The following is a 24,609-nucleotide window of genomic DNA, read 5'->3' as shown; positions in this document are numbered from 1 at the left end:
AAATAGCTACTGCAATGACTTTTTCATTCATGTTCCATCACTGAGTCAGAGAGTTAAAGGATGATCTGATGGTGGTGGTGGGGGGGGGGGGGTCTTCAAAGTGGTAAAAGGATTCTCTAGGATTGATGTAAGGAAGATGTTTCCACCTGTGGGAGAGAAAAAAACAGGGATGGGGTGGGGGGGGGGGGATCTCCATTAGTCAGTCACAGGAAACTTTGCTATTGAAACTAGTTTCCACACGGAGAGAGCTTTGCAATTAACCGAGAGGTATTTCAGGGAATGTTGGATGAATATGTGAGGGATAAAGGAACAAAAGGATATGCTGATTTTCTGTGATTGGGAGTGATCATGGGAAGCCTGTTTGAAGCGAATGCACTGATGTGGAATGTTTTGACTGAGTGGTTTGTTTCTGTGCTGGACGCTGTGCCATTTCTTTATTTCTATTCTGTTAGGTTGGTGATGCTCCAAAATGTTTGATATATTTGTGTTTTATGATATGAGCAAGCTGATTTTCACACCCAAGATAAATACTCTGTGCATTTTAAAATATTGGAGGCAGCACTCAAAGCTTGAGGTGATGAAAAGAGAAGGTGCACATGTCTAAAGTGTAGATACTATTTATAATGAATATCAATGGGATACCATATATCCAGGCACTCATAAGCCATTAAGAGCCCACGTGTTCACAGCTGTTTTTGCAAATAGCACACCAATGCAAAAGGAGCAGGGAATAGCAAGCAGCAAGTACAGAGCCAGTGCAAGATGCAGACTTCTTGTCTGTGTATTAAAAGCACCTTATTGGGAGAAGTGAACCTAGTAAATCAATGTAACTGGCAAAATATTGCCTACTGGAACTCCAGAAAACATGGAAAGTCCTGTCAATACTCAGCTTTTCCACCAATCTATCATATTAAATATCTTCCCTTCATCCCTTTCTCTGTATTTGAAACAAGTTTTATTCCCACTTCCAATGAAAGGCAATCGACCCGAAGTGCTAACTCTGTGTCTCTCTCTATTCATGCCGCTTGTCCTGCTGAGTATTTCCAGCATTATTTTCTCATCTGCTGTCTTTTACAGTACTGCACAGAACTGCAAAATGGAGCTGAGTATATTATCCCTTTATAAAATTATTTATGAAGAACTCTCCCAATAAGTTGTGACTGCTATATTAGTGACACCACTCACAGCACACATGCATTGAGCTGATAAGCAAAATACCTCTTTCAGTTGCATTTGTCATATTAAAATCTGCACAATGAATGAGGGAGAAAAGCAAATAAGTATTTGGAAAAAATAATCTGTCGTGCAAAATAAAATAACCACATTTGCAGAAAGCGATACTACACTGAATGAGAGCTTTTGACTATTGATTATCAGGTTATTGAATTGGGTTCTAGGAAAGAGACAGGAACAGTTTGATTTATAAGGCATCTTTAATATAAGAGAATGAGTCAAGGTACTTTACAGGACCTTTAACAAAGAGGCTCATAAAGGGTGATCAGAATGGATAATCAAACCAAGAGTTAAATAGTTAAGTTTCAGAGAGTGTCTTTGAGGAGATGAAGGGGATAGAGAAGCAGGGAGATTTATGGAGGCAATTTTGAGCTCTATCAGCTGGAAGCACAGCTGCTAATGATTTAAAGGTTCTAATTCAAAGATATGCTCCCTGTTCTTGTGGTATACTTGTGATATCATTGTCAACATATTCAATGATTCATAATTAATATTCGGTTATTCCAGGCATTCTGATCCCTTTTCTAAAAGCTAAGTGATGATTAAAAAAAAGCAGTCCTGTGTCATGGAACTGCGATAGAATTGGTGCTGTGAGAGAGAGAGTGTGTGTGTGTGATAATTGTTCAAAAATATTCCCATAAAAATTATCTCGAACCATATTCACAGAAAATACATTGTAATTCCTATGTCCACCCATTTTAACAAAGATGTTAATCCATTTATTAACTTTTTAAATAGTATAAAACTTACATTATAACAAGGGAAAGAGAAATTTCATAGCTAATCACCATAAGTGATTCAACAGGAACACAAAAGCATTACATTAGTTAGTTCAAAGGACACTGTACTTATCGGGGTAATTATTTCCTGAGATCGTTCTTTGATACTAGACCTACCTTGTACTTCCAGAGTCACAGATCTGGAATACTCGAAGCCCAGGCTGTTTCTTGCCAAACACCGATACTTTCCTGCATCTTCTAGCTGAACACTACGAATTCTTAAGTTCCCAGACTCAAGCACAGAAGTTCGAGGCTGGTCCTTCTATGAGCAAATGCATTACTTTGATATTGCATTCAAAACAAAAGGTACAAGTTTTTTGTGCTTTACGTGAAGGGAAAAGGCAAATAATTCACATTTTGAAATCCCTCGTCGTAAAGTCATTTGGATGGTTCAAGAAACACACAAACCTTACAAAGCCAAAGAGGGCCTTTATAAGGCAAGAAAGGCATACTTCAATGTAATTTAGAATGTGGAACACTACAGTGCAGTACAGGTCCTACAGCCCACGATGTTTGGTGATCTTTTAACCTACTCTAAGATCAATATAACTCTTCCCTCCTACATAGCCCTCCATTTTCCTATCATCCACGTGCTTATCTATGAGTTTCTTAAATGTCCTTAATGTATCTGCTTCTACCACCGCTTCTGGCAGTGTGTTCTTCACACTCACCATTCCCCATGTTAAAAACTTACCTCTGACATCCCACTATAATTTCTTCCAATTACCCTAACATTATGGCCACTAGTATTGCTGTTTCCATCCTGGGAAATGTCTCCAGCTATCCACTCGATCTATGCCTCTTATCATCTTGCACACTTCTACAAAATCACCTCTCATCTTACTTCACCCCAAAGAGGAAAGCCCTAGCTCACTCAACCTATCTTCATATGACATGTTCTCTAACCCAGGCAGCATCCTGGTAAATCTCCTCTGCATCTTCTCTAAAGCTTCTACATCCTTCCTACAATGAGGTGTCCAGAACTGCACACAACCAGATTAAATAACTGAATCTAAAAGGACATAGTTTAATATAGACTGATTTGGCAAAATTAACCTATTATTATTTAATTATTTATGGTTTTATATTGCTATATCTCTTCACTATTCTTGGTTGGTATGACTGAAATGAAACCCAATGTCCCTCGGGATCAATAAAGTCTGTCTGTCTGTCTGTTTGTCTGTCTGTCACAATGGACTCAAAAGGAAGAATGGCCCTTTATGAATTTTATTTCCAATGACATGGGAATTGGAATATAATCTTGAAACTAGGTACAAGGAAGATTTTCCAACAAGTGAAGTTTGACAGATCTTCATTAGAGATTGTCTATACTTTTCAAAGCTGTGCTCTTGAGCATCAAATAGAAACTTAATCAAATGGGAAGCTAGATTTTTTTTTACATATTCCTTTGTTCTCCCACATCCCTCCACCCCGCTCACTGCCTCTATCCATTATTAGACCACAGATTCTAGCTCCAGTTGATGGTAAATCTCATCCAATGACCTGATTTTCCATCTCACATTGTCCTGAATTTCTTCCCTATTTGACTCTCCCATTCCCCTTCTCCCATGCCGCAGGACCAACATTATCCAGGGAAGATGTAACACTATAATATGGCCTTGGGCTTTGTGCATAATAGGATTTGCTTGGGAGGATCTTACATTCACACAGTGGGGGATCAGGCCTTTGACCCATTTTGCTGATGCCATCGGTTACTCACTTCCTTCTGCCCACATTCCAACCGTCTTCCTCCCTGATGTTTCTACTCCTCCCATTGCATATTGATTTGTGATACAACCCTTAAACCATAGAGAAGAAACAATGGTTGGTTGCTTTCTGATTCAGGTTCATTGCTCTGATTCACCATGGTTGAATGGGAATCTTTGTTGAAAGCCACTACCCCCAGTGCTGCCTTAACAATAGGGTGTTTTACCATATGTGCTCACCTATGAAAATAAGAGATTCCTGCAAACAATTATACTGAAGAAGGGACTGGAAATACAGTCACATAATTCAGCTTTTTTGTGCACCAGGACATAGTTTTGAGACTTAAATTACTTGGTATCTCTGCATGAGCATAATTCACAGAGGATGGTTCTCCAAGCAGTTAAGCTTGAGGGCCTTTGGAGAGTGATGCTGGTTATTATCTGATTGCAGACACTACTTCAGTATTGTAACTCCAATGAGAAAGGTCTCGAGTTCAGGACCAGGGCCTTCACCACTCCTTCTGACCTGAGCTCTTTCGTGGACTGCACCACTGGTGCAAATGGAGTGTCAATGTTTCGGGCTGAGACCCTCCATCTGGAAATGTACTTCATTACTTCTGCTCGTGTCCAGATCCAACAAAAGCTTGTCCGATTGCCCATTAGAGAATCGTGATGGCCACTCCCATCACGCACCTGCCTCTTTTGGGAAAGCCTGGCACCCAACTGAGTCCCCATTGCTGCAACTTATTCAAGGGACTGAATCCAAAAGGCTATGCTTCTCACGCAGATGTTCGCGTGATCCAGATCACGATGCCTGGATGCACAAAGCTTTGCATGCCATGCACATAGGATTCCCTGCAACCCAGAGTGAAGGTCACACCTGGTTTAATTCCATCCACTGCCCACCACAACTTCTGCCCCTCCCACCCTCCTTCCCAAGAGCCAAGTTAGCCTGGAACCAGCCTGGAAGAATTTGTGTGCTGAGAGTTCACCCTGATATCATCAGCTGATATTTATCCCTCAAATCAGCATCACCTGGTCACTTACCTCACAAGTGTTTGTCGAACCCTTCTGTGCAAAATTTGGCTGCAAAGAATCTTGCATTAGAACACATTAATGTACAAAGCTTTAAGGGAAATTTGAAATCATATAAACTCTATAAAAATGTACATCTTTCATACTTCCTTTTAACCAGTGAGAAGGAACATTATATAGAATAACCTGACATGACACCATTCAAAAGATTCCCTGAGGTTCTAAATTCTGGAATCTCTGGACCCTTTTGAAATCCGTTCAAGATCAAATCTATTATAAACCATGTGAAGATCAAAATGGAAACCAAAAGGAGATGCAGATACTGGGATATGGAGCAACACACAAAAATATGGAGAAACTCAGCAAATCAGGGAGCATCTATGGAGAGAAATGGACAATCGATGTTTCAGGTTTAGACTTCCCATTGACCCAAAAGATTAACTGTCCATTTTGTGCCATAAATCCTGCCTGGCCCACTGAGTTCCTCCAGCTTTTTGTGTTTAGACCAGAGATGGTTGTGAATGATCTGAGTACCTGAACAGTCCAGAAGAGGCTTTTGAGCTTACCTTCAGTGAATTTTCATCTTTGATCCATGAAATGGTCGGTTTTGGATTCCCCATGGTACTGCAAGGTAACACGACCTTTGATCCCAGCAAAGCTCTGACATCAGTGGGTGGCCTAATAATTTTTGGCTCTGGGGAGACATTTTGTAAGCATAGAGTCACCCGAAAGTAGAATTCAAACCTCACCATACAGATTCTGAACCTATGATGCTCTTTCTGAAGACACTTCAATGTCAGTGAGTTAGAATTTTCAGGTTTAGATTCCACTCCAGGAGTCTGAGCATAGAATTTCCATTCTATTGTCATCCTCAGTACAGCACTGCTTTTTGGATGTGACATCAAGCGCAGGTGCATATTAAAAATCCCATAGAATTATTTCAGGTTCAAGAACAGCTACTTCCTTTCAACTATTCAGATCTTGAAATAACCTGCACAGTCCTAACCATTACCTCAGTAATGGATCGCTTTACCCTACAAAGGGCCTTTTTTTTTGTTCTAGTTGTATTCATTCTTGAAAAAATTATGCATAATTTATGTTTAATTTACGTTTTTCTTATGAATGTTGTGTATCTAACGCTATGTGCCAGTCATGCTGTTAAAGTAAGCTTTTCATTACACCTGTGCACACATGTACTTGCACTTATGACAATAAATTTGACTTTGACTTTGATTTTGATGTAAACTTTTAATCAATGCCAGTAAACCAGATGATCTAGTTATTATCATGTTGCTGTTTTTAAGTTTGAGGCAAGCTAATTGGCTGCAATTCTTCCTATATTACCTCACAGGTGTGAAAACTTTGTGACATCTTGAAGTTGTGAAAGGTGTTATAGAAATGCAATTTCTAATTATTTTTTTCATAGTCTATTGATACTTTTGTCTTATTGAAAGTATCAGAAAAAACTCAGCATTTTCAGTATTTATTTCAGATTTTTAGCTTCTGTGCATTTCTTTATATTTTAAAATCTCATTAGGTTATCCTCAGGAAATTACAAAACTATTCTACTTCAAGGCTTTTGAATATTGATTTACCACAATGAAACACAGGATTTGTGAGGACAGTGGGTTGGGGGGAGTGGAAGGGAAAGTTTCCCTGGACAACTAAGATTGATCGCTTTAGAACAGGGAAGGTAAAGGGGAGATTTACTAAAGGCATAGAAATAATACAAGCTGGTGATCATAAATAGGACGAAGCTATTTCAACTGCCAGAACATTGCTCATCAAAGGAGACAAATAATTGAAAAAAGGTTCAGAAAGAAGAAAAGGAGAAATGAGAAGAAAGGTATTGAGCCTTTCAGGTACATCAAAGATCAAACTTCTGAGGAACTCAACAGGTCAGGCAGTATCTGTGGAGGGAAATGGGTAATCAGCATTTTATATTGAGGCCCTTCATCTGGACAGATCAGTAGTCTACATATTCATTAGTCTACACATGAAATGTAGCCAATGGGCAAGATGTCAAAAGCTGCTTAATGTAAATGGAGACACAAGAAATTGCAAATGCTGCTTGACATACTAGGTTGCTTCAGCAGTTTGCGTTTATGGTCCAAATTCCAGATTTGACTGTCTCTTGTGTCACCATTTACATCAAACAGCTTTTGACATCTTGGTTCATGTTTTTGCCAGTAAATTCTGCAAGTAACAGAGACCTGCCTGCCTTTGGGGTCAAAGCTTATGAATCTCTATTACTCTTACTCCCACTCTCTGAAGTGCTGAAGAAGGTGGATTGCCAATTCAACCATTTTCGTTGACTGAGATCAACTGGTGTCCCACAGCTCACCTACTTCTATTTTTTTTAAAAAAGCAGGCTGAGGGTACGTTTTTAGATGGTTCTTAAAGGTAGAGAGGTGTTGGGTAGAGATTCCAGATTAGGAAGACTCAGCCAATGGTGATTGCTTGATTATATCTGATGATGCTTAACAAGGTGCACAGATGACAGTTTGCAAAACCATTCCACTAACGGTTATCTTGAACATTTCACAACTTTGTGTTCTTACAGCTGAAGCATTAACTCGTTTACCAAGATTGCAAAGGGTTATCACAAAATAATGAGCAACACATCAGGAATTCTCAGAGCAAGGCGTTTCTTTTCTCACATTTAACTACATTTCAGGAAAGCTTCATGTGCCCTGATTCCCTATGTTCTGAATTCTCAAATTTAACTGCCCCAAAAAAATACAGGTGGCAGGAAAAGCTGGGAAGGAACATTCCTGGTGCTGCCCTGGGGAATCTTGTTAGCAGTTGAGGTTTGCTCATTGAATATTCACGAGGAAGCACTGTGAGGCATGGGAAACCCCAATAAAATTAGAAAGAACCAAAAAAAATTAAAAGAAAAGCTGTCCCAGACAAAGGAAAAAACAACTCACTGAAGATCTCACTTTTCTAAAGTGCAGTGATACTGTGCTCGATGTTGTGATAATATCTCAGCAAATAATTTACCCATCTCACCAGAGTAGTCTATATCCTGACTCCATGAACATTGAAATTTCCATCTTCCAGTGAATTTCTTCCCCTCTGTCCCATTTGTCTCTCCTCCTGATCTACCCAGTACTTCCCACACTCATCTCACCCTCCATAACCTGGCTCTTTCCCCTTCTTCACACTCTCCAGCTGCCCATCACCCACACAGTCCTCCCGTTTGTTCTGCTCTGTTCCAATTTGCCTTCCCCATCTCCCTCATTTGATTCCATGCTCCGCCTTCCCCTCCTCAGACTCCTTCATCTTCAGCCCTTGGCCAGTTCCACCTGTCACCTCTCAGTTTCTGTCACCATTTCCATTCTTTATCTCCTCCATCACCTACCATCCCCTCTTCTCGATCCACCAATCACTTGCCACATCTTGCTCCACCCCTTCCCTCCACTTTTTTATACTGGTTCTCTCCCCTTTATCTTTCAGTACAGATGAAGGCTCTTAACCCAAAATATTGATTAACTATTCCCCTCCATAGATGCTACCTGATAAACGCAATTCCTCCAGCATCTTGTGTGTTTCTCATCTCTCAAATTAAGTGCCATTTAAGCCCAACTCAAGGGACAATCTGAAGTGATGTAGAACTGTTGGACCTGCCATGTTTCAGGTGAAATGCTAAAGACTGGCTGCGACTCTTGGGAAAACCACAAAGATCCTATGGCATTACTTTAAAGAAAAGCAGTAGTTTTTTCCTTGGTATCACTGGCCAATACTTGTTCTTCAAGCAAACACATTAACCAAAGTTCTGGTTATAATCTCATTTATGGAGCTTGTTGTGAGCACATTGTCTCCTACATTGCAACAATGAGCACACATCCTTGGCACTAAAGCATACCTGATTGATAATGGATGGAACATTATAAAAGTACACGTAAGCCTTTTTGTGAGAGGTGAGTTGGATTTCAAGCAGTTGGTTTAAAAAATCCCGCAGATGCTGGAAGTCCTGTTTCCTATCACTTTAATCCTCTGTTCCGGTCACTCTGTGACCTCTCTGTCTTTGACTTGCTATAATTTCCAGGAATCCCCAATGTAAGTTTAAGAAATGGTACCAGATATTGCCCTTTGGACTTAGTAAAGACAGAAAAATATTGGAAATAATCACAAACATGTGAAAATCTGCAGATGCTAGAAATCCAAAGCAACACACAAAATGTCAGAGGAAAAAGATCAAATGATCTTTCCAAATGCAATGGAAAAGAGTAAACAATCGAGGTTTCCAGGCCAAGATCCTTCATCAGGAAGAAGTGTACGTTTGCAGGTGATAGGTGAAACCAGCCATCCCTTCCCCCCCACCTTTTTACTCTAACTTCTCCCTTTACTTTCCAATCCTGAAGAAGGGTGTCGGCCCGGAAAGTTGACTGTTTCCTCTTTTCCACGGATGTTGCCTGGTCTGCTGAGTTCCTCCAGCATCTGGTGTCCGGAAATAATCAGCAGGTCAGGTGGCATCTATGGATATGGTGACCTTAGTCAGAAAAAGTGAAGAATCATTTTAGCTTAAGCTTTCACAGAGATTAGGAGAAGGTTGGAGAGAACAGGCCAGGGTTACCAAAGTGATCCCAGTGGGTACTCAGTGGGTACAGGCAGGATTAATAGTAAATCTAACTATTTCAAATAAACATGTCAATTTTTCACAGGTGCCATTAGTTTCTTTTTTCTGTGTCATTTTATTCAAAGTAATGGTTTTTAAAATGGTTGTTACCCTCAGAATTTTGTTCTGCACCTGACACAAATATTTGGATGCCCTCTACCTCTTTCTCTCTCTCTCTCTCCACAGGTTAATTCTCAAGTTATCCTTTCATTTCTCCATTTCTGAAGGGGAGTTCATTGACCCAGACTCTTAACCCCTTTTTCTCTCTGAGTTCTTCCAGCATCTCTGTTTTTGTTTCTGTTTCACGTAATGTCCCTATTTAGTTGAGAAAGCATGAGACTCACTCATTTTCACCTGGAGGGCACCACAGCTTTGAGCTGAACTCCCTATGCCGTTGTTAGCAGTGCAGCAGTACACTCCATTATCTGTATCTTCAACGCTGAGGATGGTTAGTATCTGCCCATTCTCTTTTGTACTGTAGCGGATGTCAAAGGGTCTGTGAATTGTGACAAGCATAATCGAGGAGGGTTAATTTCCAAAATCGTTGACATGAACAAAAGCATCTCCAGCTTAAAGCTGATTATTTAATGAAGCCTACAAATAACATAAAATAGAGAAGAGAAAGTTAACCCATTCAGACACGTTGATCAAGAGGAGCATTCTTACTGCATTTTCTCTTTGTTAATGCATGGGTTTCCTCCCACATCCCAAAGAGGGCAGGTTGATCAGTTAAATGCCCACTGTTAATTGTGCATGGTGGGTAGGTGAATGTCCAGAACACACAGGAGCAGGATGAGGTAATTCAACCCATCGAATCTGCTCCATCATTCAATCATAGCTTTATTTTTAAAACCTAATCTTCCATCTTCTCCCTATAACCTCCACACTAATCAAGAACCTATCAATTTCTGTCTTAAATATTCCTAATGACTTGCCCTTCACTCCCCCTGTGGCAACAAAATTCCACAATTGGCTGAAGAAATTCCTCCTCATCTCATTTGTAAAGATATATCCCTTCATAGGCTCTGTCCTCAGATCCTAGAATCTTCCTCTAATGAAAATATCCTCTCTACCCAGGCCTTAGAGTATTCAGTAGGCATCAATGAGATTTATCCCACCACCCCCCACCATCCTGATGAACCAACCTATGAGACATTGAAGACTTCTCATATGTTAAGCCTTTTATTCCTCAAATCATTCTTATGATCCTCCTCCAGATTGTCACCAGAGAATAGTAGAATCTTGGGAAAATTTATGGAAAAATGGCAGGATAAAAGGTGGGATTAATGTAGGATGACTAACCAAGTGGTTGATGTTGGTGCAGACCCAGAGGGCTAAAGGACTTATTCCATATCATTTTTCTCTACAGTTCTATAACTACAATATGATGTTTCACCAGGGAAAGACTCATTTTGCTTTAGTTTTATAAGTTCAATAGTTCACCTCAGAGCAGAAAAGATTAAATGTAACTTTTTGAGCTAATCAATCCCACTGAAATGTAAGATGAGAGAAACGTTTTCGATTGGTAGACTGAGGTGACCAGATGAGGCTTAATGTTATTGGCAAAGACAAAGTAAAGGGAATTGCTATTAAAGGCATCAAATTATGACCTAGAACTCAACATTTCCAAGTCAGATGGTAATGGTTTCTGAAAAAAAGAACTAGATATAAACTTGAAGCAAGCAAAGAAAGCACAAGGAGAAGCTACAATTCTATTTGAGAGTCAATGGAGGTATAATAGATTGGGTTAGCTCCACAATACCTTCTGTGGACCTACAATTAAACCAAAGCTTACCTTAAATTAGAATTATAAATTCACCCCTGATATTAAGCTTGAAGAAATTGGCTTTACTTGCTCTGATCTTCCAACCAATGTCTTTTCTTCAACATTTGATTCTGGCAATGAGCATCAACAGCAAGGCTGAATCATTTCCATCTAGGTTCTGCCTACATTGCTGTGTGGATGATCCACCTGGACTTCCATCTGAGAAGTCAGGCTCGCATCATTTCAGTCACTCCATGTGATAACCAGAGTGACCAAGTGTACTGGATACATCAAAGTTAATGGGACCAGACAACCTGCTGTGTTGCTAAGGACCTATGCTCCAGAACATTCGTAGTTTCATTCATCCTGCTTAGTTATAACATCAGCAAATACCTTGGTATGGGGAAATTGATCAGGTACTTCTTTCCCCCTATCCTGTTGTTGTAAGCCTAGTGACTCAACCGTTTTTATGAATTAACCATCCAATCTATCTTATCGTGGCCATACACCTTACTATCTATCTACACTGCACTTTGTTTGTAACTGTAACACATTATTCTGCATTCTGACACTGATGTTGTGAAATGACCTGTTTAGATTACCACAAAACTATAAAATCATAAGACATAGGAGCAGAACAAGCCTTTCAGCCCATCAAGTCAGCACCACCATTCCATCATGGCATACACCTGCCTTCTCACCATATCCCTTGATGCCCCGACTGATCAGGAAACTATAACTTCTGCTTTGAATCACCCACGGACTTGGCCTCCACTGCAGAACATTCCACAGATTCACTACTCCCTGGTGAAAGATATTCTTCCTTACCTCTGTTCTAAAGGGTCGCCTCTCAATTTTGAGGTTGTTCCCTCTAGTTCTGGATACCCCCACCACAGGAAACATCCTCTCCACATTCATCTTATCTAGTCCTTTTAACATTCGGTAAGTTTCATTGAGATTCCCCCTGCATTTTTCCAGATTCCAGTGAATACAGTCCCAAAGCTGCCAAATGCTCCTCATATGTTAACCCCCTCATTTCTGGAATCAACCTCATGAACCTCTGCAATAACACATCTTTTCTCATATATAAGGCCCAAAACTGTTGACAATATTCCAAGTGCAGCCTGACTAGTGTCTTATAAAGTTTCAACATTTCTCCTTGTTTTCATATTCTACTCCCCTTGAAATACATGACAAAATTGCATTTGCTTTCTTTACCACAGACTCAACCTGTAAATTAACCTCCTGGGAGTCTTGCACAAGGACTCCTCAGTCACTCCGCATCTCTGTGTTTGAACCTTCTCCCCAATTAAATAATACTCCACACTATTGTTCCTTTTACCAAAATGCATTATTGTACATTTCCCAAAATTGTATTCTTCTATCTGCCACTTTTTTGCCCATCCTTCCAAGTTGTCTAACTCCTGCTGCGATCGCATTTCTTCCTCAGCACTACCTACCCCTCCACCTGTCTTGTATCATCCACAATCTTTGCCACAAAGCCATCAATTCCATTATCCGCACCATTAACAAACAATGTGAAAAGTCGTGGTCCCAATACTGACCCCTGAGGAACTCCACTTGTCACTGGCAGCCAACCAGAAAAAGCACCCTTTATTCCCACTTGCTGCCTCCTGCCTGTCAGCCACTCCTCTATCTATGCCTGAGTCTTTCCTGTAACACCATAGGATTTTATCTTGTTAAGCAGGATACGCAAAGCAGAGTTCTTCCCTGTACGTAACTACATAGGACAACAATAAACAAACACCAAATACCAAAAGTAGGACAAATCCAGTCCAGTCTTTACTGTCCAATTAGTCTCCTGTCAATCATCAGCAAAGCGGTGGTAGACATCACTGACAGTGCTTAACAAGTGGCAGTTCCTTTCCAACAATCTGCTCACCAATATCCACTTCAGGTTTTCTGTTTGAGATTGCTGCAGATCTTACCTTGCTACCTCAAGATAAGGTCCTAGGCTGGGACATTATTGGCCTGAATTCGGCTGAAACAGCCACATACCTTTATTGTGTGCATTGACCAGATAGGCTGCAGGTCCTGTCAGTAGCAACTTGCTTCCTTTAAAATCATTCTGCAAATCACAGAAGCTCAACATATAGCAGGAGAAAGCAACCTGCCTGACTGGCATCGCTTCTATTACCTGTGCACTGGCTGCAATGCACACCATCTACAGAATGCAGTTACGCACCATGATGTGACTGGCAGCACCTCCCAAACCATCGCCATCTATTGCCAAGAAGGGCAAAGGCAGTAGGGGCATGAATCACCAGCAGCAAGTTTCCATCCAAGTCAAGCACCAGCCTGACTTGGGAGCATCGCTGATTCTAGCTTCTAAAACTCCCTACCAGACAGCACTGTGAAAGCAAATGGCAGAAATGGATTTCTGGGGAAGATTGATATGCACATGAGGGAAAAGAGAAGATGGTGATGAACAGAGATAAATCGAGGTGGGAGATGCTCATGTGGATTATAAGCATCAGCTCAAACCATTTGGTCTATATGGCCTATTTCTAATCTGCAAACTCATTTAATTTCAATTTGTGTCATCTCTTGCTCTTGGCATGTTGTTTGCCCCAGCCACTCTCTGTGGGAGCACATTCTAATTCCCATAGCCCTTTGAGCAACAGAGTTCCTCTTAAATTCCCTTTAGGATGTATGAGTGCTTGTCCTTTTTTGTTCTAGGTAATCTGACAAGTAGAATTTACTTCCATCCTGCCAAATCTATTTGAATTTTACAGACCCCAAATGAGCTGTGTTCACCCTTCCCTGTTCTAGAACAGGAATTTCATGATGTTGAATCGTTAATGTTGCCAGAAGTCAAAAGATATGAATAATAACATTCAAAGCACATTTGGATAAGCAGGTGGATAGGAGGTTTTTAGGGAGATAAAAGCCAAATGCAGAAAAATGAGATTAGTTTGAAGAGCACCATGTTGGCGTGGATGAGTTGGATTGAGGGGCCTGTTTCTATGCTATGTTATTCTATGATTCCATAACCCCCCAAGTCCTTGATCTGTTATTCTTGAAAATCTGTTTTACACCAAATCTGACTTAGAGTTAAAGTGCGTCCTGTGCAACAGATGGTTTTATTTAGCATGTGACATAATAAGTGGCCGTTATTTCCACATAAAGGAATCTGTGTTATTTTCTTGTTTTTTTTTCTTGTCAATTGTAAGTAATAATAAACAATAAGGCGCCTCAAAAGGAAAAAACAAAAAAAATTATGGAATAAAAGTCCATTATTGCACAACCTTCTCTGAACATGTACCACAAAGTGATTCATGGAGACAGTAGCTTCTTCCTGTAGCTCTCTGCTTGCTTAGTGACATTTATTCTTTCATGGGATATGGGTATCTGTGACTAGGTCAGGAATTATTGGGCACCCATATAACTGTTCTTGAGGAACCCATAGCTGATCCATTACTTTCCTTCTGTAATCCTTCCTTGCATGATTTGGACCCAATAGATTTGATAATCTCCTTGGCAACTTTGGAAGGTGTGTGAGACTTACAAAGAAATCAAGCAAAAATTTAGGAGGGCTTAAAAAGGTGTCATGAAATTTCCTTGTCAAGTAGGATTAATCTGATTCTCAAGGCATTTTATGTATATCATATGCATATTTATGTTTTTACAGAGGAAGTGGGTGAGGTCCTTAATGAACACTTTGCACTGGTATTTACCAAGGAGAAGGAAGTGGATAATTGTGAGATTAGAGAGGGGTATTTTGATATTCTAGGGCATATTGATATTCAGAAGGAGGGAGTTTTGATTATCTTGAAAGACATTAAGGTGGATAAGTTGAAAGGGCCTGAAGAGATTTCTCCCAGGTTATTGAGGGAAATAAGGAAAGAGTCTCCTGAGGCCCTGACAGATATTAATGTATCCTCTTCACATACGGGCAAAATGCCAGAGGACTGGAGAATACAAGACACTTTCCTTTGTTTAAGAAAAGCAACATGGGCAAACCAGGACATTATAAGCTACTGATGGGAAGTTATTGGAGAATAATGATTTACTTGAATTTGAAAAGACATGGACATATTAGGGATGTTCAGGATGACTTTGTACCGTCAAGGTCCTATCTCACAAATCTGACTGAATTTTTGAGGAAGTGCTGAAGATGATTAATAAGGGTAGGATAGTGAATGTTATCTATGTGGACATCAGCAAAGCATTTGACAAGGACCATCATGGTAAACTAATCCAGGAGATTAAGGTTCATGGTATCCATAGTGAATAGTATAAACTAGATCTAAAATTGGTTTTATCATAGGAGACATAGAAGGATGTTGTCATGACAGGAAGTCTGTGACTAATGGTTCAACAATGATCAGTGATGGGACTTCCATTGTTACGACATATGTTGGGGAAAAAGTGTAGTTGGTGTAGTAGTACATTTGCAGATGACATGAACAATGTGGAGTTGTGGATGGTGAGAAAGATTATCAAAGGACGCAGCAGGATGTAGATCAACTGGAAATTTGGGCATGGATATTTCAGATGGATTTTAATCCATAAGGTGTGAGATGTTGTACTTCGGGAAGTCAAATGTAAAGGAAAACTATGTATGCAGTAAATGGCAAGAGCTGTAGAAGCATTGATCTCGAGAGATATGTTGGATGTAAGTGCATAGCTCCCTGAAAATGGCCACAAGTGGATAACATGATAGAGAAGATGTTGGTTGGGGCACTGAGCCCAAAAGTTTGGAAGACATATTGCAATGCATAAAATTTTGGAGTATACTGTGCAGTGCTGGTTGTACACAATGGAAAGGAAGGATGTGGTTGCCTTGGAGAGGATGCAGAAGAGGTTCCACAAGGTGTTGCCTGGACAAGATTATATTAATCATCAAGGAAGGTTAAATTTGCTTTTTCTTCTGGACTATCAAGGGTGAGGGCAATCTGATAGAACCTTGTAAATTAAGAAAAGAAAATGTTTAAAGGTTCAAAGGTTTATTTATTATCAAAGCATGGTACCCTGCAATTTGTCTTCTTCAGATAGCCATGAAACAAAGAAAGAAGATGAAAAACATTTAGAGAGAAACATCAAACCCACCTCCCTCCTCTGCACAATAAAAGAATGGCATTCCAATCATCAGCCCCCAAACCCCTCTCTTCCTACACAAAATGGAACAGGACCATTGACCCCCCCCCCAAAAAAAAACCTCCCTCACACAAAAAACTAACAGAACACAATAGAACATCAACCCCCCCCCCCCAAACACCCTCCCCTCACACAACAAAATGGAAAAGGAATGGGCAATCTAAAGCACAGAAAGTAAAAACCATAAGCCTGAAAAAGTCCACAGACAATAAACACAACAGCGCAATCCATAAACGCAGAGCCACAATACCATCCTAGCCTATCACTGACATTCATCAATTGAGAGGGACACCACATGAGACAGACAGGCCTACCCAGTTGCCACAGTGACCCACACACCAATAGGCCAAATATGAGGGGCAGAGATAGGGTACAGAGTCTCCCAGGGTGGAAATGTTGAACATTAGAGAGCACAGGTTTAAGGAAAGAGGGGGAAACTTTAGAAGAGATTCAGGAGGCAAGGTTTTTACACAGAGCTGTTGGCACGTGGAGAACACCACCAGAGAAGGTGGTAGAAACAGACATGGTAAAATCTTTAAGCGTCTTTAGACAACTAGATGAACAGGTAGGGAACAGAACAAGTACAGGCAATAGGATTAGTTTAAAGGAGCATTATTGTCAGTGCAGACATAGTGGGCAGAAGGGCATGTTCCTGTGCTGTACTCTTCTATGTTTCTGTGATAAGAGGGTGCTGCACTAATGCGGCTAGTTGAGCTACCGCCCTGCAGCTCCAGCAAGCCTGGTTCAATCCTGACCTTGGTGCTGTTGAAGTGACGTTTGTACATTCTCCCTGTGATCAAATTGGCTTCTCCTGGGTGTTCTGGTTTCTTTCGGTATCTCAGGTGTGCTGTGTTAATTAGCTGATTGGGCACTGCATATTGCCTCTAATATCAGTCGGTAATACAATTTAAGGAGTTTGATCTTTATTTTACTTTTTTAATGCAATATCTCAGTACCATAACACATTTTCCAGTGAATCTAATAACTCTGAGGGAAGCAAATGTTTTTCATTCATTCAAGGGAAGTAGGCTTTGCAGTCTGAATCAGTATTTAATTGTCCAGCCTTAGTTACTCTTGAAAAGGTTTTGGTGAGCTGCTTTCTTGAGTCTCTTCAGTCCTTGAGGTGTGGGTATACCCATAATTCTGTTTAAGGGTATACTCATAATACCTGTAATGCTAATAGGGAGAGATTTTAGGGACTGTAACCAAGCAATGATGAAAGAATGGCAATATATTTTCAAGCCAAGATGGTAAGTGGCTTAGAAGACAACTTCCATGTGGTGACATTTCTATGCTTTTGCTGACCTTGTCCTTTTAGCTGTGATGTACAGGCCATTATGGCCACAAACTACCCACAATCCTGACCTCCAGTGTTCCAGACCCCAATCCCAGGTAAATCTGCAGGCATGGCCCACAGTCTTGTTCCCAGCCCACACTGGACTCAGGACCCTTGACTCTTACAAAGGCTAAGTCACAGACTGAGGCATCAGGAGTGCAGACAATTGGAATCGGGATCGTTGGACTTTTACCTCGCACAATAAAATCATCAATATTCCTGTGAACTCGGTAATGTTCAAGGTGAGTTGGACAGAAGCGCATGAACTATGGAGGGGAATACAAGAACCAGGATCCTAGTGAGTCAGAATACTGTGTGGGAACAGGTCCCAGTGTGTAGAGGGCCCAATAAATTAAAGGTAAATTCGGTAGGTGATGAGAATTGTTCAGTAAGCTGAACAAGACCAAACGCTCTCACAAATACCTGTGAAGAAGTGGGGAAATTTGGAGACTGCTGGTCTTGGCATTTGCACTCGTCTGCTGGCCTTGACCTCAAAGGTAGGAAAGGTTTATGAACTGACAACTTCACTAAAGCCAACCAGTTTTCCCACCCCCCCGACCCCTTTTCACCCTTACAATAATTCATACCTTCTCAACGAGTCTGCCTGCATGGTGACTGATGGGACTGGTTTATTCTGAGCACATGCCAGAGGAGCTGTGAAAAAATCACAAAATCTAGCACTGCTAAGGGCACACAGGGGAGGAAAGCCTACAACATCTAAACGATTCTGCATTAAAAAGCAGGGAAAGAGAAGGCACTTGAAGACAAAGTTAAATATAAAAGAATGAGAACAGAAAGAATTGGAAAAAATGAATGATTCTTTCATGGAGGAATAATGGACAAATGCAAAAATGACAGTAAAAATGCATCCTCCGGTGAGTTGGATCATTTCCTTCCCTCTGGATTTAGAAAGGGAAATTGGAAACAAGTTCTGACTCTTGACTGTTATCCAAGAGCCTAATATCTTGTGCATTCTCACCTCAGGAATGCTACTATGCACCTTGATATTCTTAACTGTGGTTGAAAGGTTTGCCAGCATCCATTCTGTGAGCTGCTGAAGAAAGGCTCCAGCACACGAGTGTCCTTTAGGACAGGAGGGACATTTCCAAGAAGTTCCCAACACTTTTCTGCATACTAATTGTTTGCTTACTTTTCACTTTACTTCTCTATTTCTTGCCTCAGAGGTTACGCTGGGCACCACAGTCAGCATAGGTTCGTTGGGCCAAAAGGCCTGCATCCATGCTATACTGTTCTAAGACTATAATTGCAACCCTGCAATTTTCCCTTTTCATGTTGAATACAGGAGGAAGAATAGAAATGGTCAATAAAAGAGCTCCTGTAACTTTAAAATATTATCATATACTTATTTTTGTTATCCAAAATTTATACTTTGAGGAGATTTGAGTTGAAAATCTCCTATTCTTGGCAATTTAAAAGATTGACAGGTAATTGCCTTAAAGCAAATAAGATTTTTAGAACTGCATGTGCCAAATTACCAGTTCTTGGCTGTAGAGTGTAGAGCTAGAGACATGATATCTGTGTTGGTTATTTAAGACTAAGATAAGCAGAATGTTTATAAATCCCTGGAATTCCAGGCTGTGCTGATGCTCATGTGTTAAGTCTCTCCACATTTTGGAATTCTGAATATAAAGGAGGCTAAATAACATGGGGATAGGGAGGAGGTATACGGGAAGAAGGTCAAAGATCACTTAATCTTTTTGAATAGCAGAGCAGGCCAAGAAACTGTGAGGCTTATTTCAGCTCCTATTTCTCAATGGTAGCGTTTTCAGGATACCCCTGGGCTGCAACCCAATCTCAAGGAAAACAAGAATTGTATAGGCCAGAGTCTGACTCTCATGCAGCTTTGTTCTACTGTTATCCAGTGAGTTAAGCCAAATCCTGCTCCTTTCAGTCATAAGAGTGATCTCACCTTATGGGAATATTATTACGGGTCCAAGTTATCTCGGCTGCCGGATATGAATCCACTGCACACAGGAAAGAGGCTTCTTCCTCAACCAGCGCATCCACGGTCTCCAAAGGGCTGCCGATCTGCGGAGCTGGGAGATCAGAAACATTTCCAGCAGTTACAGTTCAACTCAACTGGCAGCAACTCTGAAATTTTTATTACTCTGCCTTTCTTCGTTTCCCTTTTCCTTTCATGTCCAAGAAGTGGTTAGATTAAAATGAGATGAAATTAAAGCCAGTGATCTTACAGCAAAGATGGCTCATGATAATTGCTGTTGTTAGAAACTTTCACACAGATCCTTCTCTAACGTAGATCTTGGAGAATCCACAAAGTAATTTGGACTGCTTTAAAAGTTCCTCCAGAGAGCTGGAAAACTGAAAGTCATGGTCCAAATTAAAAACCATCAAACTACAACTTGAAATGTTATTAATAACAACTTTCCTATATTGCATATGCCTTTAATGAAGTATCCCAGGTGCTTTATGGCACTGTGGTGACAGGGAGAAAAATGGGCCATAAAAAGAGAGGACAGGTTAAAAGCTGGGTCAAAGAGGTAGATTTGAAGGAGATTCTTAAAGACAGGGAGAAGCAAAGGGAGGGAATTCCAGAAGGTAGGGCCCTGGTATTAGGGGGCAGTTATTGGTAAAGCAATCAAAATTAGAGATGAGGAAGAGGCCAGATTTGGCAAAGCAGTCAAAATGGAAAAATTTGTAAGGGTGGAGGCAACTATAGATATATATTTCATGTAACACATGATCTAATGGAAATATGTGATAAAGGCTAGATTATACTGTATTTAGTGTCTCATTTATTGTATTCATGTCTTAAGTAGGTATCACCCAAAACATTGTAGATACCAGGTTACTCAGAGTAAACCATGTGATCCAAATTATTTAAAAGGGAACCCTATTGAACTCTACCTCACTATTGCCACAGGCTGTAGAAACACCTGTATATGAAAACATTAAACCTAGTTTCAGTCTATTCCTAGGTCTGTAAACTTTAGCCTCTAATCCAAGAGCAGACTATTTTAACAGCTGAGGAGTTCAGTGATTTTGTTTTAGCAGTCACAATGGAAAGAAAGAAATCCTTTATATTGCATATGGTTTTCATGTGTATAAACAGGGCAAAATCCCATGAGGTTAAACTTAATACTTTATAAAATTCTTCCCAAATGAGCAAAAATTCAGATTTTTAATGATAATATTCATGAACCTCTAATTGATCCAAAATTTATTTTTGTTAGTTCCTTTTCCAAATGAAAGATTTTTAAAAGGAAATACTTGAAGTTTATGGTTTGGGTAGGAGTGGAAAGATTAGTACTTCACTAATGGACCTATGTGTTTCTGGAGTACTTGTGCAAAGTATCAATAAGCACCCAGGACTCAATGGCAAAGAGTACACACAAGGCTGGCTCCACAACCCCTCAAATGGACACAACATTGCATATGTTTATCAGATTGATTCCTGGGATGAGAGGGTTCATCAATGCAAAGAAACTTGGTAAGAGTGGCCTTTTACTACAGTTTAGAATAATGAGAAGGTATCTCATTACAATAAATAAGGGAGAGTGGTGGGGTCGTGACAGTCTCTTTTATACCCTGTGGGAGTATCTTCACAAAAAGGACTACAGTGCTTCAAGAAGGCATTCACGAAGGGCAATTTAAGATAGACAGTATGTACTAGACACAAAAGAATGCAGGTGTTGCAATCTGGAGCTGCTCAGGGAACTCAGCAGGTCAAGCAGCATCTGTGAGAGGAACGGACGTGACCATATTTTGGATTAAAACCAGGCTGCAGGGTTTTGACTAGAAATATCGATGATGTCTTTCCTCCCACAAATGGTCAGCTAAGTTCCTCCAGCAGACTGACCGTGCACGCTAACTTTGTCAATGGCACCCAATTCCCGCAAATTTATTTTTTTAAATGAAGGCATCAGGGTCAATACCAACAATTATTTCCCATCCTCAGTTGAGAAGGTGATGATGAACTTCTGGAAGTGTTGCAGTCCTCCAATGGACATCTGTCCAGCACAGTTGTGTAGGGAATTCCAGAAGTAAAGTCCAATATTGAAGAATGAGAGCCCAGTACTTCCAAGTCAAGAAGCCTCATACTTTGCAAGAAAACCCAAAGGTGTTCCATGTGTATCTTGCCCTTGTCCTTCCTGGGTAGTTGTTGAGACCACCGATTTAGGAGACACAGTCTGAAAAAATACTGAGAGGCTGTTTCTTCTCACTGGAGAGGATACCATTTTGGGATAAAGGACTGTCCATTCATTACTGGGAAATGTTTGTCAATTCATCTTGCTAGTGAAGACAGCCATGGCCGGAATCACTGAGTAACTTTAAAATCTTGTGTGTTTTTCAAATCATGCTCATTTTCACTGACATAGGTCGTGACGTTTGTTGTTTGATGGCACCAGTTACAGTGCAAAACATAAAATTTACAGGAAGTTACAGTAAATAAATAGTGCAAAAGAGGAGTAGCGAAGTAGTGTTCATGAGTTCATGAACTGATCAGAAATCTGGTGGTAAAGAGGAAGAAGCTAAAACATTTAATGTGGAAGTTGCTGCATATTTGCAGTGTAACGTCAGGGGTCACCAGCTGCTACACCTGACATTGCAACCACCAAATCAAGGCCTTGGAATTCTCTAACATAGATTGCATTTCTGCCTGGTTCCAGTTTCCCCTGGTTTCATGGACCTGCTATTGAACTCTGTGAGGAATCACTGTCAAAATCTTTCAGTTTTTCCTCTGAAAATACAGTGAAGAGGCTACAGAACCAGTAACGATCTATACTAATGTCACAGCTTTATAAAACTCTGGTTAGGGCACAGCTAGAGCATTGCATACAGCTTTGGTCGCCCCTTTAGAAGGATGTCGAGGCTTTGGAGAGGGTGCAGAAGGGGTTCACTAAGATGTTGCCTGGATTAGAAGGCATGTGCTATAACGAGAGGTTGGGCAAACTGAGGCAGTTTTCTCTGGAGAGGCAGAGGCTGAGGAAGATCTATAGATTATGAGAGGCATAGATAGAGTAGGCAGCGAGCATCTTTTTCCAACTGTTGTAATGTCTAAGTTAAGGTGAGGATGGTAATTTTAAAGGAGATGTGAGGGCAAGTATTTTACACAGAGAGTGGTGGGTGCCTGGGGTGGGGCTAGAGGCAGAACACATTAGAGATTTTTAAGAGTTGTTTAGATAGGCAAATGAATGTGATGAAAGTGGAAGAATTTGGGCATTGTGTAGACAGAAGAAATTAGTTTAGTTAGCCATTTGATTACTAATTAATTGGTTCAGCAAAGCATTATAGGCTGAAGGGCAGGTTCCAGTGCAATACTGTTCTGTGTCCTAGATTATTTAACATGTAAAAACCTTCAAATTAAAACAACCTTCAATTTTTTTTACTTGTGCTTTAGACCTTAGTCATTAGTGTCCCAGGCTTGCTCAGTTTTATGCTAGCCTTTGTGATTTGATGTTATGCAGAGGCTTGGGCTAACAGTCTGAGAATATGAGTGCCAATTCCACTATGGCAACTGGGAATTTGAATTCAGATAATTGAAAAAATTTGGGAATTAGAAAGCTATTATCTGTAATGGAGACCTTGAAACGACGGATTGTTGTTGAAACACATCTGGCTCATTGTGTCCTTTGGGGAAAGAAATCTGCCGTCCACTTAGGCTGTAAAGACTCCAGACCCACAGCTCTGTGTTTGACCCCTAAATGGCCTCTGAAATAGCCCAACAAACTTCCCAGTCTCTGGACAATTAGAGATGGACAATAATGTGGCCTTGCCAACAATGCTTTTATCTGTTGAATGAATGTAATAACACCTGGATGGTTAAATTCTGTTGTTCTTCCACAGCTCCTTAACTCTCACCATTAAGAAAATATTCCAGTATATTTATCTTGGATGCAAAGTGAATGACCTCACATTTCTCCATTTGAGCTCCATCTGCCCAGAGTTTTGTGTGGTGACTTCATCTGTCTATCTCCCTTTGAAACTTTCTGTTTGTATCTACACAGTTTCCACTACATTTCTCACTTTTGCTCTTAAATATCTGGATAATATTCCCTTTCCTCTAACACCTAACTTAACTACCAAATGCATTTTCTTCCTCACTTGGAAAGTTCCAGAATATGCATTCAATATTTATACAGTAATTAATTCTTTATTTTTACAGAATTGTATTCAATATACTGCAGTGAATCAGACTATTCAGCCCAACCTGCCTTTTCTGGTGGTAATCCTTTGCACAGTTCTTCTCTTACCTCTCTCTCTCTCTCTCTCTCTCTCTCTCTCTCTCTCTCTCTCTCTCTCTCTCTCTCTCTAGCCCTGTCTTTCTCTCTCTTACCCCCCCCCATTAAACTCAGTGCACCTGCACTATATTAGTAATGACTATATTAGTAATGACGTTTGTACATATTGTTGAGGTCATTTGAGAGGACTGCAATGAATTCACACTTTTTGCTGGCATAATTGATGCAAAGAGTTATATTTTCAGCTTCTGGGATTTCCTGAACAGCATCAAGTCATATCTTAAGCCCCTGCCATATTTCTCATGTCCCTTTTTGTTCATGCAGATCCAATTTGTCTTCCTCTTCCATTCATCCCTCAAATTGAGGGAATTGCTAAGAATTTCAGGAATGCTATATCCTATATCTTTGTAGGGAGCAGAGAATGGAGAATTACATCATTAGTTTTACCATAAACCTAATACTTCCGTGGCAACAGCTAACACAGACTAACATCACAATCTAGCATTAATATGGCCTGTACCCATTGGCATATCTTGGATCATGAGAATGAGATTAGACTCTAAACACTCGTGAGCCTACTCTGCCATTCAGATAGACAACACCCTAACCTCACTTACTCACCTTGATGTCATATTTCTATATACCTGCTGATTAAGAAAATATTTTAGCTCTGCCATTCTCAGTTGACACTGAGCCTGTGAGAATCACATAGCACAGAAAGAAACCCTTGGGCTTTGTCAGAGACCATCCGTCTCCGTTACTGGGTAGAGAATTTGTGTAGCTGGATGTTCC

The 24,609-nt window shown here is 40.4% G+C and overlaps 1 protein-coding gene across 1 annotated transcript in view; it reads right to left on the bottom strand.

Annotated features, from left to right (window-relative positions):
* musk (muscle, skeletal, receptor tyrosine kinase) overlaps nucleotides 1-24,609 on the bottom strand; it is a 257,472-nt gene that overhangs the window by 147,497 nt on the left and 85,366 nt on the right. The window contains exons 5-9 of the mRNA XM_059974823.1: nucleotides 19,527-19,653; nucleotides 9,719-9,870; nucleotides 5,320-5,447; nucleotides 2,130-2,274; nucleotides 1,219-1,248 (exon numbers count right to left, since the gene is read on the bottom strand). Coding sequence (XP_059830806.1) covers nucleotides 1,219-1,248; nucleotides 2,130-2,274; nucleotides 5,320-5,447; nucleotides 9,719-9,870; nucleotides 19,527-19,653 — 582 coding nt within the window. The remainder of the gene's footprint in view (nucleotides 1-1,218; nucleotides 1,249-2,129; nucleotides 2,275-5,319; nucleotides 5,448-9,718; nucleotides 9,871-19,526; nucleotides 19,654-24,609) is intronic.

This window comes from Hypanus sabinus, chromosome 7 (genome assembly GCF_030144855.1).
Source record: "Hypanus sabinus isolate sHypSab1 chromosome 7, sHypSab1.hap1, whole genome shotgun sequence".
In the NCBI taxonomy this organism is placed as follows: Eukaryota; Metazoa; Chordata; class Chondrichthyes; order Myliobatiformes; family Dasyatidae; genus Hypanus; species Hypanus sabinus.
This window is presented reverse-complemented; position numbering and strand designations above follow the sequence as displayed.